Genomic DNA, 16,160 nt, shown 5'->3' with positions numbered 1-16,160 from the left:
GCTCTCTCCCCAGGGCCAAAGGGACACTCCATGTGCACGGGGTCAGAGGGGTGTGAAGATGAGAGAGTAGGTGTGCAAACAAGCGTGTTGTCCCAAGTGTGAGCTCCCCCAGGAGGTCCTGGTTGCCCCATTTCCTCGTGTTCTCTCTCTCTCAACTGCGGTTTAATGTAAGTACAATAAACTGCACCCATTTAGAGTACACGACCCGATGGGCGTGACAGTGGTGCACAACCGCAAAGCCACTGCCACCACAAAGACGGAGAAGACTGCCATCGTTCCACAAGCTCCCTGTGCCCTTTTACAGCCCACCCCACTGGCAACCACTGACCTGCTCTCTGTCATTCTAGAGTTCTCCTCGTTTCACATTTAATTTTTTATTTCATCAGAACAATCCAGGCAGCTGGTGGAAGAGCCCACGTCCTCTCCCAAGGTGGGCCAGAGGGCTTCCCTGAGAGTTCATGCCTCTCCTTGAAAACGAGGGAGGCCGCCCCCCACCCCACCCACCTCACCGGGTGGGTGTAAGCTCAGAGGAGCAACAGGATGCGGAGAAAGCTTTGTGAAGGACCAAGCCCAGGGTGGCCAGCCATCTTGGTTTGCGTGGGAGTGTCCCGGGGAGCCAGTGAGTCCAGGCAAGACCCTGCTCTTGTCTTTGACTCTAACTCCACCGAAGAACTTTTTTGGAAAGAGATGGACGAATACGTGCAAACACATATTTTACTGGGATTGTCTCCTCCAAGCCCATCAGCCAACTAATCTTTTTTTCCTTTCTGGCAATGAATTAGATGTTCTTTATAGAAAGCCCAGAAAATATAAACAATTTTATTTTTAAAAAAACCATCCGCACAAAGAAAAAACAATACAACAAAAGTAAATAATAAAACACCACCCACAGTTCATCTACCTAGAGACAACTGTTAACCCCCCACCTTCTAATTGAAAATCGACATAATTATCATTTTTATTTTTGTCAAAGTTATACATGCACATAATTTAAAGAGTCAAACTGTGAAAACGAAAATGGTGCCTTGCCTCATCACCTCCCTTTGAGTTCCTTTCCCAGGGGTAAAGGAACGGGCTTTCTGCTGGCACCTACTTCCATAGTCTAAGCAATTTGCTTTTATTATTATTATCTGATTTACAATGATTTGATAATCCCTATTTGCTTTTGCTTTGGAAGGTGAGGCTGTGCCGCTCTTATGGCCTAGTCCAGTGATGCGAACCTTTTGAGCTCGGCGTGTCTGCATTTTGAAAAAACCCTAACTTAACTCTGGTGCCGTGTCACATATAGACATTTTTTGATATTTGCAACCATAGTAAAACAAAGACTTATAATTTTGATATTTATTTTATATATTTAAATGCCATTTAACAAAGAAAAATCAACCAAAAAAATGAGTTCGCGTGTCACCTCTGACACGCGTGTCATAGGTTCGCCATCACTGGCCTAGTCTCTTGAGCGTCCTCATCCTTCCAGTGTAGAAACATCACGGAACTTTTGTTAAATAAATATTCAAAGTTTATACTTTTGGACCATGGATGTGTTGTTCATTGCAAAGTTCACTACAACTGGCTGTACCTCTTTCGAGTGGTGTGACCTTGGGGTTGGGTGTGAGTAAGGACACCCCGTCCCCATTACTGCCTAGTGGTCTGTTGTGTGAATGGACCCACGTATGTATCCGTTCTACCATCATCTCAGCGAGCCCATTAAGCCCATCCACTTAGATGCCCTCCGGGAGCCTGTCCAAGGCCACCCCTAACTCAGACTGTTAGGTCTCCCAGCCTGCAGTGCATGTCCCATCTCTCTGGGTCCAGCCTGAGCCTCACCTCCGACAGGAAGCCTGCCTGGGGCTCCCCAGCCTCCAGAAGGGCTTTTCTTTGCTTCATCCTGCCTGGCCTTGGCAGCCAGGTAAAGGTCCCTTATGTTTCAGTGGCACTTATGTGGTCATTAACTGGCTGGTTGATTCAGAACAACTTCCGGAAGTAGAGGGGAGGACCAGTATTAGGCCCAGCTCGCAAAAGACAAAAGCAGGCTTCCCCTGCTCTGGTAACAGGTGCAAGGACACCCAGCCTTCTGATGCCAAACTGGGGTTTCTCCCAGGCCACGCCCCCTGTGCCTAGGAACACATCCTCTCTCCTATAGAAACGTGAGCTCTTGAGGACAGACACGAGGCCCTATTCCCTGGCCCACATCCTCCAACTTCCAGCACAGGGCCAGCTATTCAGGAGGCGCCCAGAAATGGCCTACACATTGATTGACAAGGGAACCCGAGTTCAAGGGCATGGCAGGAAATCCCTGCAAGTCAGTGGCACGGTTCTTTGAGGCAGGCGGGGTGTGACCACAGGAAGAACCAGAACCTGATGCGGAGGACCCGTGAGGGTTGTCACTTTTGGACGAGGGAGCCATGGGCGAGCTCCTTCATCTCCCTGAACAGCAGTCTCCCCGTGTGAGTCATAACGGGAGTGATGACAGCATCCTGGGCAGCTCCCCACAGCAGAGTACAGCAGAGTCGCTTGACTCAAACAGGGCAACGCGTAGGGAAGCAGGCGATGGAGCAAGAGGCAGTGGGGACTTGGTTTCGATTGCACAGACAGCCTGCACTGTGACAGCCATCACGAGATCTTGGGAGCGTGAGGACTCAGTGGCTGCTTTGACCCTCCGGGAGGTCGGGCCTGGGCTCCATGCTTTCAGATAAGCATGTCTCAGCTGGGCAGAGTCCCCTCCAGAAGGCAGGGGTGTGGGAAAATGCCTATTGTCTTCACTAGCAGAGAGGTGTGGACAAGGAACCCAGAAGGCTGGTGATCCTTGAAGCCCTTGCAAAGGTCAGGGCTGTGCACCCATCATTAGTCCAGATAATGGTAGCTGAAGCAACTTCCCCATTTGCTGATGGGCTAGTCTGCCTGTTACTGGAAACTGCCTGCCTAAGGGCTATGGGTGGGCACCAGTGGAAGTCCTTTCTCTTGAGTTGGACTTACCCGCCTGGCCCCCCAATATTCCCAAATGATCTCCTGTCTTTTCTTTCTCATCTGTGTGCGGCTCCACTTCCAGATCCTGAACCCTGAACCACACGGGACGTGGCGGGAAACATTTACAACAAGCAGTACCCATCCAGGCCTCGGTCCTCAGAGGTAGGACGCCGATGGGATGTGTTTCCTGCCGCAAGTCCAGAACTGAACTCCCGCCCAGCCCCTCCTCTCCAGCCGGCCCACCTCGACGGATGGTAACCTTTCTCTTCTCCAGGCCAGATCCTTGGAGTCATCATCCTTAATTCTTCTCTTTCTGTCACACCTCACATTCAACCCTCCAGCAAATCCTGATCACTGCCTTCAAATGGTCAGGGTGAATGAGTTGAGAGTGCTGTAGTCGGAAGGTTCTTATCTATAAAAAGGCAACTTCATCTGGGTCTCTTTGATATATCCAGAATCCTACTGACTCTCCGCCCACTCTCCCACCACCATAGCCCCAGCTCAGGGCTCCTGCTCCCACCCCTGCCACTTGCCCCGCAGTCTTTTCCAGTTGCCTCCTGCACGCCCCCTACTGGGGATCGAGCCTGCCCTTGACTGGAATCAAACCTGGGACCCTTCAGTCCACAGGCAGACACTCTACTGAGCCAAACCATCTAGGGCTGTTGTTGTTGTTTTGTTAACCCTCCCCTGAGGATATTTTTTTCATTGATTTTTAGAGAGAATGGGAGGGGGGAGGAACTGGGGGAAAGAGAGAGAGAGAGAAACATCAATGTGAGAGAGACACATTGACTGGTTGTCTCCCACACATGCCCCTACCAGGGCTGGGAATCGAACCTGCAACCCGGGTACGTGCCCTTGACCGGGAATCAAATCTGAGAACCTTCGGCTCACGGGCCAACACTCTAACCACTGAGCACACCAGCCAGGGCTCTCCCGTCTCTTTGACCTTATCTCCCTTACTCACTCCACAGCTGTCACCCACACAGTTCCCACAGCAACAACAGCTTCCTTAATAATGCGATTGAACAGCTGATGGATCTTACAAGGGCCCCTGCCTGGGCACTGAGGCTGAAATCCCTGTAGACGCCAGCCGGGGGCAGGTGGGACTGAGGACCCTAGAGCCCTTTGAGACAGCTGGCCACACTCTGTCAGGGACTTCCCAGCCCCCACCGCCACCCCAGACTTGTTGACAGCCTCTATCATCAGAAGAGTAATTACTTCCTTTATCCTGTGGGGTGGGGAGAAGTGGGAGAAGGGATCAGCCGACAAGTTCATGTATCTCAGCAGAAATGGAGGTGCAGAAAGGGCTCTGATCCCCATTCACATTCAGTGACCTCCTGGGGCTAAAACAGCCGCCTCTGGAACGGCCTGGGTGGGGGGCAAAGCCTGCTGTGCGGGGTGATGGTGGTGGTGGTGGGGGCCGGGGGTGGGGGTGGAGCGGGGTGCGCTCTATGGCTCACAGGCCAGGCTGGCCTGGCCACTTCTGAAATGTGCCGGCCCACAGCAACTTCGGTCATTTGAGCATCACTGTGTTCCAGGATTATCATTTCATGTTCACGACACTGAGACCCTCGGCTGGCAAGTGACGGGCCCCAGCTCCCATGGGCTGACACCGGGGCAGGAACCCGGGCAGTCTAGCTCCAGAGTCCCCACCCTGAACCCCGGGTTCTAGGGTCCTTCCTCTGTACCCTGTAGGACTTCAGCATGACACCCCGCCTTAGGGATAGGACACATGTCCAGATCACCTGAAACATGAAAAATCTGCTTTCAGCCCTGCAGCCACCCCCCACCCCCCACTCCAATCACCTCCTTGCTTATAGAACGGAGGGGAAGGGGCTGCATGGAAGTAACAGACTAGCTGGGTCCTGGGAGCCGGTGCACTGGAAACCTGAATATCCAGTTAGGAGGAGAAAGCCAATGGAAGGTTAAGCCTCAATTATCCCTCTCCCCCAGCACCGCCCCTGGCGAGAACTAGCCCCAGGTGGGGGAGGGGAGAGGCCCAGCCACCCAGCAGCGGTGCACGCAAGTCTCAACCCTACCCCGGGATCCAGCTCCACCTGCGGCCCGGGACAGTCCCACCAGGGTGGGGTGGACAGAGCCCAGGCTCCTGTCTCCCAGGTGGGTCAGTGCCAGTCTCCGCCGGGACCCCCCTCCCTGGGGGCTGGCCTGGTGCCCCGAGAGCATTTCTCTGTCTGGGGGCCAAGAGACGGCCTTGGCAAAGTTCCCTCCCAAATGCTACTTCCCTGACTCATTTCCTTCCCCAAGTGAGGGAGCAGCAGGTTGGGAAGCAGCCAGCCTGGGGCCACAGGGACCAAATCCTCCCACCAGCAGCCAGGAACCCAGAATTTAAAGCCACCCAACCCCAGCTTCACCGTCCCCGGCTGGGATGGAGGCAGGAGATTCTAGGGGCCCTGGAATCCGGGGAGACCGGTTCCTGAGGGAGGAGCTTTGGTGCCCACCTGCCGACCTTAGGGGCCCTGCCAATGCCAGTTTCCCACAGCTTCGCATGCCACTGTCTTTATTTGAGAGTCAAAGTACATTGGAATCAGTCTCGCCCATTACTCATAAGTTCCGGCAGCCGCCTACGCGGGCGGGTTAGGAAGCAACCCAGGAGGAAAAGCCTGGGGAGACAGGGATACCCAGGAGCCTGAAAGCCCGAATCGTGGCCTGGCCACCTTCTCCCTTCCCCAAGCCTGAGGCTCAGGCTCCCAGAACCTGAGCAACTAGACCTGAAGGGGGCCCCAGAGTCCACCTACGATGTAAATTCAGCTGGAGCCCAGAGACCGTTAGCAATTCACCCAAAGTCACACAACTAGTGAGTGACAGCTGGGACTAGCTGGAACAGAGGAGACACAGGCAGCTGAGCCTCTGAGGAACTAGGACTTTGCCACTCCCGGGGGTGGGTAAACAGTCAAGGGGACAGTGAACATGCCGGCCCCTGACCAGTGAGAGACCCAGAGGCCTCTACCAAGAGCTGCTACTAGGCAAACTCCAGGCCTGAAGTGGGGAGAGCGCCAGGGAAAGAGAGGTCTGGCCATCTCAGGGGAAGGACCAGCCAACCTCTCATTGGCCACGTCTTCCCTCTCTCTAGTCGGAATTTCAGGGTGAGACCCCAGCTCCTTCTTTGACTTGAATCTTCTCTCTGCCATCCCCACAAGTGGTCACTCATCATGGGCTTGCATGCCCCCAGTGACGGGGGAGCTCACTGCTTGTCAGGCAAACATCGCCATCTTTGGACAGCTCTGACGGCCAGGACCTTCAGATTGCGCAGCCGTCATCAGCCTCCCAGGGGCTCCCTGGGCCATCAGATCGAGGCTGATTCTGCAAACAGGTCAAGACCTCCTGAGGGTAAACAGCACGGCCCTTCTCCATGCATTGTCTTCACCCCCTGGCTGCTGCTGAGAACAGAGAGCAGTCCTCCAGGCAGGGGATAGGAGGGTGCAGCCAAGGAACATCCCCACCTCCTTCGTTCTGTCTGTCGGCCTCTCTGTCTTCATGAGCCTTGAGCAATTTGGTCGTAATTTATTCTTTTAGAATTTTTTTCTATATGAATACCCAAGGCACACTCAGAGATGTTGGTAATCTGCCCCAGAGTAGGCAGAGATGAGAGAGAGATTTAAAAAAAGAGATAAACCATCCACCCAGTACATGGTGTGTGGGCACACAGGTGTGGGTCCCCTTGAGTCTGCTCCCCTCAGATTCATCTGGGGCTGAAATGGATGGATTTATGCAGGAGGCCGCCCATCGTCTTCACTAGCAGAGAAGTGCAAACAAGGATCCCGGAAGGCTGGTGATCCTTGAACCCATGGCAGGGCCTGAGTCATGCACCGACTGTCTAGTCCTGACAATGGGGGGCTCAAGCTACTTCCTAACCAAATAGTCTCAGAGTAAATCCTTCTAATATTTACTGACCTTTATGATAGCCTGTCTATAACTGCAATTACCTGCCTGACTAAGGGTTTTAGGTTTAACCAAAGTTGAATAAAAGGTTGGCGAAGCCTGGGCACCAGTGGAGGTCCTTCCCCTTGAGTTGGACTTGCCCGCCTGGCCCCCCAATATTTCCAAATTATCTCTTGTCTCTTCTCTTTCATTTGTGTGCGGCTCCTCTTCCAGATCCTGAACCCTTAACCACGTAGGACGTGGGGGAACACACATACACCAGATTTAGCCCCCAAATCCCCAGCAAACAGCTGAAAAGGGAGTCCCTGGCCCAAGGACCCTGCCAGCCCCTTTCTTGTAGGTCTTGCCAGCTCTAACACACCCTTCTAACTTCATTTCTCTTTCTCATCACTCTTCTTCCCAGGAATGCCATGACCTGCCATCCACAGAGAGTTTTTTCGTTCTCTGTGTCATTTCACATTCCCTATCTCATTTGATCGCCACAAGAATCTTCTGAGGTGGTTAGGAGATGGGTTATTTTGAAATTTCCCGGGTGGGAAAACAGGCTGTGAGGCTAAGCTGGTGAAAAGACTTGGTAGAGAAAACAGTGGCTCAGAGGGGCCTGAACCAGGCCTACGCTCGCCCCCACATTTCCACTCCTGTCTCAGGAACTTCCTGGGTGCCCTGAACTACTTCCCACAAGGTAGCTCACCCACAAGCCCCTAAGAGAAAAGATTCAGGTGCAGATGTACCTGCATAATACGAAATGCAAATTAGTGCACCACAAACGAGTAGCCCAGGGTTCCAGGCGTTTTGGGTAAGTGAGCCAGAGCTGAGGCTGTAGCTCCAGCCTTCCCTGGCCTCAGACCCTCCCTTGTCTCAGTTGTGCAAACCTTCGGAGGATGAGCTGGGAACCTTCCTGCTTTCTCCCTGCCCCACCCTCCGTCACCAGCCACACTGGGTGCAGCTGGGAACAGCTTTCAGGAGCCAAGAAGATCACTGGGAGGTGGAGGGTGTATAGAGACTGCGGTGAGGAAGAGTCACTTCCCTTGACCTTGTCCTTTGAGGTATCCGAGCAGACACCCCACGTAGATGACATCCCTCAGACCTAATATAGATGTGGTGACTCTCATGGACCTGAGGTCCTCAGAGCAGATACACACAGCTCACGAGCCACAAGAAGTTCAGGGACAAGGAGGCCCAGAAGCCCAAAGGGGCACAGACAGGCAATGGCAAAGTTGAGACCACATCCCAGGGGTGCCGCTCCCCAGTCCAGCACCCTGCAATTGAGTGCTGTGTGACCCTGACAAGTCCGTTCCCTCCCTGGCACCCAGCTTCCCCAGCTCTACAATGAGAGGCTGGGCCAGCTGCTCCAAGCCCCCACGCTCTGATTCTTGAGTTCGCCTCCAATATCAGGGAAGGGTAGAGTAAAAGGATCTCTAAGCCTGGAATAGGAAGAGAATCCTGAGTATCCCAGCTCCAAGTTCCTCAAAGCTTGTCTCCGCACAGTCCTAAGCTCTCAGGGTCACTGTCCACCCAGGAACAGGGGGGTCCTTGCACTTGAGGCGTGGACACCATCTGCCCCCTTGATTTGCAAGCCCTCTGCTTGGTCACCCAGACGTCATGGCCAGGCCACAGCCACCCCAGCCAGGCTCAGGTGGGCAGAGAAAGGACATACAGTTTGCCCTTGAATAACGCAGGTTTTGAACTTCCTGGGTCCCCTCAGATACAGAATATTTCCCTTTGATCCACTCAGTTCAATGGAAAGGCGCAGTTCAAACCCACGTTGTTTAAGGGTTAGCTCGTGGTTGGGAATTCATGTGCTGCGTTCGGAAGGCCGCCTTAAGTTATGCATACATTTCAGCTGCAAGGGTGGTCAGCACGCCTGACCACTGCGCTGTTCAAGGGTCAACCGGGTACTCATGAGCCAAAGGGGCAACCATCAGACTCTGGTGAGGAGTGTCCAGTCCAGGCTGAGTGATAGCCGGTGCTCATGTGCCGGGGGTGGGCAACAAGGGCAGCTCCAGAAAAGTCACATCATCTCCGGTTAACCCTTCAGTGACCCAGAGAGAAAGAGAGATTCTCCAAAGATACTTTTTCCTTTTTTTTTTTTTTTTACAGGTGCTCCATTGCCCCAAGTTTCAAAAATCCATGTAACCCCACAGCCCATTCCACACACAGCCCTTAGTGGGGTTCCTGCCTGTATAGACACACTTATGCGCACACACACACACACATACACACACCCAAGTAACACACCCAGGTAACTCATACACAAATACACACCCATGGTAACACACGCTGGGCACACACACACACACGGCATATATGTCCAAATACTTGAAATGGGAAAGGGTTTAGAAACACAGGTTCAGAGGCCCCGGATTTGGGACCAGCCTATGCTGGGCACTACCTGGGCGACCACACACAAGCCCCTTAAATCTGAGCCCATCTGTACAATGGAGACACAGCACCACGTGCCTCCCAGGGCTGCCCTCCGTGGGCCGGCAGCTGCAGGAAAGCTCGGGGCTGACAGGGAATGCACTGGAGCTCCTGGGGCCTGGAGTCAGCGCTGGAAAGCACCCTGACGGCTTAGAAAGGGGTTCGGTGTACCCACAAAAGGCCGGCTTTTCTAGTCTGGCTCTGCGCTCCTCTAACGAGGTGACTTAGGCAAGTCCCTTCCTCTCCTGGGCCTCCCTTTCCCATCTGTAGGCGGCCGCTGGCCCAGGTGATTCTGGAACCTGTAAGGGCCTGCCTCTCCCTCCCCAGCCCAGGGCAGTGAGGGCCGCCTGCTCTCCAGCTGCTCTGCCCCCAGAAAGGAAGGTGGCAGGAACCCCTTACAAGAAGGGCAGAGTCCAGTGGAGCCAACCTCCCCAATACCTGGTTGAACAACAACCCTGGATGCCCTGGGCCAGGGGCAGGTGTAGGAGAGCTCCACCGCCCTGGGACGGGGTCCTCAGCCTGCCCCCTGCGGCCAGCCCCAGGCGAGGCGGCAAGTGGGGGCACCTTCCGATTCCGAACGCCACCCACTGCGCCCCAGGAGCCGAGCGCCGCGGTCCCAGCTCCTCCACGCGGCGGGGGAGGGCAGGGCAGGGCACGTCCCGGGCGCCCCGAGGGACCGGCTCTGAGCGGGGCGGTCTGCACCCTCCCCGGCGCCGCTCGGCCCCCTCCCCAGTGCGGTCTCGGAGGCCTGCCGGGGCGCGCGCTCGGACCCGAGACACCTCCTTACCCAGAACTTGGAGCCGAACTCCCCGGAGCCGCACAGGGCGTCCATGGGGCCGAGGCGCGCGGCGAGGCTGGCGAGCGCGGTCCCGACCCAGCCTGGGACGCCGCTGGCGCCAGAGCCTCCTCCGCCCGGCGCTCCGCCCCGGCCCGGCCCGCCCCGCCGAGCCCTACCCGCAGGCCCTTTGGGTCTAATTCTGGCATCTCCGCTCCGCGATTGTACCCGAGCTTCGCTAAGGCTGCGGCTCCGGGAGGGACTTTGGGGCAGCGGTGATGGTGGGGGTGGGGAGTCCTTGACACGGTGACAGCCCCCGAGTGGCCACCGGGCCGCGTGGGAGAGATGCCGCTCCAGGTCCTGAGGCTGATGGGACCGGAGCAGGTCTGTTTCCAAGGGGCTCCCGCCCGCTCCCGCCCCGCACAACACTGTGGGGCCTGGTGAGTCACTGAGACCCAGAGGGACCTAGCAAGACTCTCTCTGGGAATAGGTCCCTGAGAAGGTCACTTCATCTCGAGCTCAGTCTCCTGATCTGTAAAATGGGTAGAGCTTGTCTTCCCAGACAATCCAGAAGGCTACCCCTCCCCACAGGTCCCGGCGAACCAGCAGACACCCACCACGATGTGCACAGGGGAGGGCAGGGGCAGGGGTTTAGCATCCGGGGTGGCTTCCTAAGATTCCCTTACGTTGCTGCCGTCCTGAGGGCCTGGCTCCCTGGTCTTGTGGGCGTCTCTTTAGTGTCACTCTGCGCTTCCACTTTCACTTTGTCAAACAGGGGTAATCCCCTTACCGACCTCCTAGGGCTACTTTGAGGATTAAATGGGAAAGGAATGTGAAACAGCAAGCACGGTGCAGGCACACTGAGTCAGCACCTGACATGTGTTAATTGCATCCATTTCAGCCTGGTCAGGGGAGAGGACCGGCTACCGGACCCTCCTCTGCACAGCCCTCCTTCTCTCCCTGTGTTGTATCACCCAGTGTCTGGCTTACCTACCCCAGAAGACAGTGGGTAAGAACTAATTCTTGCTTATGGCTGTATCCTCAGCATCCAGGACAGTGCCTGGCAAAGTCGGTCCTCAGGAAATGTTTGCTGACTGGCTAACCGAGTGGGATAGTAGGCAGTTAGACAGACGTGAGCAGAGCAGGAACGCTAGGCCGGGTACAGAAGCTCATCAGGGCAGGAAGTCCCAGATACCAGGCGAAACTGGGTGTTAAGCCCAAAAAGTCTAAATTCAGGATCGATTCTGAAGAACTGCCCCATAGCCTTATCCAAGTTCATAAGAGCTTTAATAAGAGACACTTACATACAAGGGCAAAGCAGCTACTTCCAGGGGTGGCGTGCGGGCCAGGAAGAATCCACACTCCCTTGCTTCCAGGACAGGGTCCCTTTTAAAGGAGGTTCATAGCGGGGTTATAGGAAACCCAGATAGCGGGTAGTTGTGTGGCCCTCCCCAGAGAACAATGAATCACTAATTAAAAGGAAAGTTAAAGATAACATCAGGCAGTTATGACATTCTATACATTCATTAACCTCCTTCCCGGGGGCTGGTGTTCATCTTGGGGCAGCATTCCAGTTTTTGGGGTAGTTAGCCAAGCATGAGGTTACAGGGAGTTAAACAGTCGCAAAGAGTTCAACGTCTCCCAGAGACCTTTACTGCTGGAGCCATACTGCATCTTTTTAAAAATATATATATATATTTTATTGATTTTTTTACAGAGAGGAAAGGAGAGGGATAGAGAGTTAGAAACATCAATCAGCTGCCTCCTGCACACCCCCCACTGGGCATGTGCCCGCAACCAAGGCACATGCCCCTAACCGGGACCGAACCCGAACCCGGGACCCTTCAGTCCGCAGGCCGCTCTATCCACTGAGCCAAACCGGTCAGGGCCGTATTGCATCTTTACAGTGAGCTCCCCTACACTGGGAAAAGAAGTATTGTCGGGCCTCCCCACCCGGTGACCTCTCCTCCTCTAGCTTATCGCTGGCCATGCAGTTCAGACCTCCCCCAGACCTTCGCTCCCCTAGCATGTCTCTAATCATTGGTAGACCCCCTTAGAGCAGGAAGAAGGGGACCGGAGAAAAGCCTCACATGGTCCCCATACAAGTCCTTGCAGGACTGCTCCCTGAAGCGTCAAGCTCAAGACAATGAGGTTCTGACCCACATCAAATAATCCTAGGAACAAAGGCTCTGGTCTGTGGACCACGGAGACAAAGTCTAGGCTTCAGTTGTATGTTAGCTCCAGGCCCAGAAAAGCAGCAATGAAATGGCTGGACCAGCTGCCAGGACTAAAGATCCCCCGTCCCGCGCCCCTCCCCTCAAGCCAACCAATCAGTGGAGACCATGACACTGAGGAGATACACCTGGAAAACTAATGAATATTCTATTGCGAACTTGCTGGGGCCTTCAGATGAAAGCCCTTAAGACGGTGGTTCTCAACCTTCCTAATGCCGCGACCCTTTAATACAGCTCCTCATGTTGTGGTGACCCCCAATTTCATTGTTACAAATTGAACATAATTAAAGCATCGTGATCAATCACAAAAACAATATGTAATTATATGTGTGTTTTCCGATGGTCTTAGGCGACCCCTGTGAAAGGGTCGTTCGACCCCCAAAGGGGTCGCGACCCACAGGTTGAGAACCGCTGCCTTAAGACAAGGAGCCAGCTCTCTCTTGCTCTCTGGAGCACACCCATACCTGTCCCCCTCTCCCTCCCCCTGGTGCGTTTTGTCTTTCTGTTCCCTAAGCTCCAGGGGCCCTTCTTTGGCCTCTGTAACTTGTTTCCTGAGCTCATACAACCCAGCTGGCTCACTCACTTCTTCTACCTCGGTGACTTTCTAAAAATAAACCTTTGCTTGTATTTGCATCTTGGTTCTGAATGCTTCCTTAGCCACACTCAAGGACCGAGGTCTAATATTTGGTGCCATTCGCCTTTAACGCAGTAGCTCATGTCCTAAAAGGAGGTCATAGGTGGCAAGGCCACCGTGGCATTCGCACACACACTATGGGCACTGTCCACTCCGCTTTGAGCTTTCAGACCAAGATTTTCCAGCTGGAGGCTCCTAAGAGGAGCAATAATGACCTGTGGGTTGGGCTGCAGCAAAGGGAGGGACCGAACCTCCTTCAGCTTGAGTGCCCCAGCCCCAGCCTCCCTCCCCAGCTGACTGCAGCTCCAGGCGGGATGGACAGAGCATGTGCTGCGCCTCCCCTGCCAGGGAGCATCCCAGGGGAAGCCAGCAAGGGGATTTCCTGGCAGGGAGATGAAAAGATGATTTCAAGGTACAGCTCTGAGCAGGAATGACAACAGAGAACAGAAGAAAGCAGAGCAAGGTGGGGACAGGGAGGCCCAAGGACAGGAAATGCTGCAAAGGAGAGTCAGATGGGAACTGACAAGACAAGGGGGCGGGTGTGGAATGGCAAAGGCAGGCTTCTAGCTCTCCCCTCCCATCACTGCCTGATTCATTTCAGCCCCTCGTGTCTCCTTGAAGGTCCCGAGCACCCCACCAGCCTCCAGTTCCCAAACTCCAACCTCCCCCTTCTCTGCTGCTTCCTCCAGACCCCAGCCTGGTGGAGGCCACACTGATCCCACTCCTGGCCTCAGCGAGGTTGGCTCTCTGCCCCCAGCCTGCACTTGATCTGATTTGGCATGCATGTAAGCACCGGCTGCTGTGCCCGATTCAGGAATTTCCAAGACAAGAAGAATTAATTAGCTCTGTGGGCCACAGTCAGCATTTCCCACACCTGGACCAGGGCTAAGACAGTTTCAGTGTTCCCTGGCAGAATTCCCACCTGGGCATTCGCTGGAGCTGCCACCTCCTTCATCTACTTTGCTGTGCCCTCAGAGCAGGACACCAGCCCACAACTAAACTCACTTTGGAGAGTTAATTCCCCTCCTAGAAACCACTGTTTGGATTCGCTTAGCCCTGGTCACTGGCCTTAGGCAGGGATCCCTGGAGGCTTAGCACTCTGATGGCCCGGCTTCTCCAACCACAGACAAGCCCTTCATTGGGCCCCGTGAGCCTGTTTCCTCCTTTGGGGATGGAGTATGCAGAGCACCTGTCCATAGAGGGTGTCCATGTGTTGGTGTCCTCTCCCTGGCTTCATACCTCTGCAGAGGGGGCACTGGGTGGGGTGGCACCAGGTGTAGGTGGCTGGTGCTGCATCTGGTGTCTGATGCCCTCACTATACTGCTGTCGCCAGCCCTACAGGTCAGGCCGCTCAGCTAGCCCAGGAGAGCAGACAGGAGGCCATGGGGCACCAGGCTGTGGTGGGTGGGGACTACAGGTGATGATGGAGGTCTGAATGGGGTAGGGGGAGAGGACAAAAGAGACAAGGGGCTGGGAGGAAGGGGGTGATCCGGGGTGGGAGGGCAGCATTACGTCAGGGAAAGGTGGTTTCTGGGAAACTGGGTGATCGCAGAGCCAGCCTTGGCCAGCCCTTGCACAAGCACCCAGAGCTTAGGGACACCTTTTGCTATGGTCGAACCTCTCTCCGCATGCAAGGTGGAGGGCTGTGGCTGCTCCAAGCCTCCAGGTGTGCCAGGCTTGGAGGTCACATGTACATTTCTATGTACACAAGTGGTATCGCTTTGGAAAAGGCCACCCTGGCAAGGCACGTTGCACCATTCCCCATGCCCTCCACAAGGAGAAGAGGCCGGGGTAGTGTGAAGCCAATGGGCTGCAGGTTGGCCAGACCTCGCATGAAGTCTGCCACTTCCTGGCTGCGTGACCTCAGGCAAAGCACGGAACCTCTCTGAAGCCATAGCCTCATGGGGAAATGAGAGCAATGGTACATCCCTCGCCAGCGTGTTGTGAGGAGTAAGTGCGAGACTGCCGGTGAGTCTCAGGTTTGTTTTGGGCACCAGCTCAGCTCACCCCTCTTCCCAGTTCCCTACCCCCAGACAGACCTTTTCCTGGGGCCTGGGGGTAGAGGAAGCAGAAGCCGCCAAGCCTGAGGTGGGGGCCTCGCAGCTGTTGACACGATTTCTTCTGAACCCCCAGGGAGAGGGCGCAGAGCAGATGTGCCAGGATAGAAGGTCTTACCTCCCAAAGCCCCCACATCCCTGAAGTTCCTAGTCAGTTCCACCTCTGCCCCTGGAGGCACTAATTCAAGACCTGCTGCCTCCCCACCAGCCCCTCCCCACCCCCAGCCTCCTCACACCCCTCTGCTCCCTGCCCCGGTATCCTGGAGCCGAATAAAAAACCATCCACACAAGCAGCAGGAGGTGAGCATCATTGTTATTATTACTACTGCTCATAAGGGTCAGTAGTGCCATTATTTCCATTTCAAACTCACAACAGTTTCCATCATTGATAAAGACGTTACATTGTTAGGGGAGATGCCACAATTCCCTCCCCCAGATATCCACTTTGAGGCTGAGGGGCCCCGGGCCGGGATGGAGGGGACAGGGTGTCAGCTTAGCTCTCTGGCTTCATCTTGACCCAGAATCCTCCAACTATTAGAGGAAAGAAGGCCTCAGAACCCCCTCCCCACCCCCCACCCCCCAGCCTTACTAAGGAATAGACAGCTACAGGATTCTACAAAAATAGAAAAGCTTAATCTGCAAGCCTAGGTCACAAAACTCTAGGAATTTTGTACAGTTTGGCCAAAAAAAAAAAAAAAAGAAGGCAGCTTCTATGAGCACCCCCCCCCCCCCGCGCCCCTTCCCCACCCAAGGAGGACAGAGAAAATAGGTTTTGACATTATTGCAGGTTTTTGGATTAAACTCCAAGAGAATCAAACCAGGTGTTTGCTTTAAGGAGTGGTATTATTTCTGTCCAGGTTAGGAAACACCAGGTTGGAAAAAGCATCCAGGTTCATCGCCCAGCAGTCTGGCACCCACCCGCTGCCCCCCTGGTCCCAGGTTCAGACGGGGAGGAGCTGTGAGTGAGAGCTGCCAGCTGCTGTCGAAGTTTCAAGAATCCTGGAGTCTGAAGGTGCTGGGCATGTTGACGGGAGTGGGGCTGGGTGGCCAGCGGGGAACAGGCTGGTTGAGCGCCGCCTTTTGGCACCAGGGTTTCAGACCAGAAACTATTGCCCGCGGTAGCACCAGAAAGGAGGTTCTGGGCCATGTCAACAGCCCCGCCTCCTCTTCCCTTC

The 16,160-nt window shown here is 54.8% G+C and overlaps 1 protein-coding gene and 1 long non-coding RNA gene across 5 annotated transcripts in view; one reads left to right on the top strand and one right to left on the bottom strand.

Moving 5' to 3' along the window:
* ABCC3 (ATP binding cassette subfamily C member 3) overlaps window positions 1–10,222 on the bottom strand; it is a 42,112-nt gene extending 31,890 nt beyond the window's left edge. For 3 of the 4 annotated variants that reach the window (XR_004972726.1, XM_036339330.1, XM_036339331.1), the window contains exon 1: window positions 10,073–10,221. Coding sequence is in view for 3 of the 4 variants with exons in the window: in XM_036339330.1 (XP_036195223.1) it covers window positions 10,073–10,117 (45 nt within the window). In the remaining variant the exon portion in view is untranslated. Of the gene's footprint in view, window positions 1–10,072 lie in introns of all 4 variants that reach the window. The other variant, XM_036339332.1, reaches the window with a different exon arrangement.
* Window positions 2,168–3,395, top strand: LOC118671303. The gene is made up of 2 exons (XR_004972727.1): window positions 2,168–2,820; window positions 3,047–3,395. It is a non-coding gene; the product is annotated as an uncharacterized LOC118671303 (long non-coding RNA).
* Window positions 10,223–16,160: the final 5,938 nt, after the last annotated feature.

Source organism: Myotis myotis, unplaced genomic scaffold, assembly GCF_014108235.1.
Source record: "Myotis myotis isolate mMyoMyo1 unplaced genomic scaffold, mMyoMyo1.p scaffold_m19_p_17, whole genome shotgun sequence".
NCBI lineage: Eukaryota > Metazoa > Chordata > Mammalia > Chiroptera > Vespertilionidae > Myotis > Myotis myotis.
The sequence above is the reverse complement of the archived record's forward strand: the minus strand, read 5'-3'. Positions and strand labels throughout refer to the sequence as shown.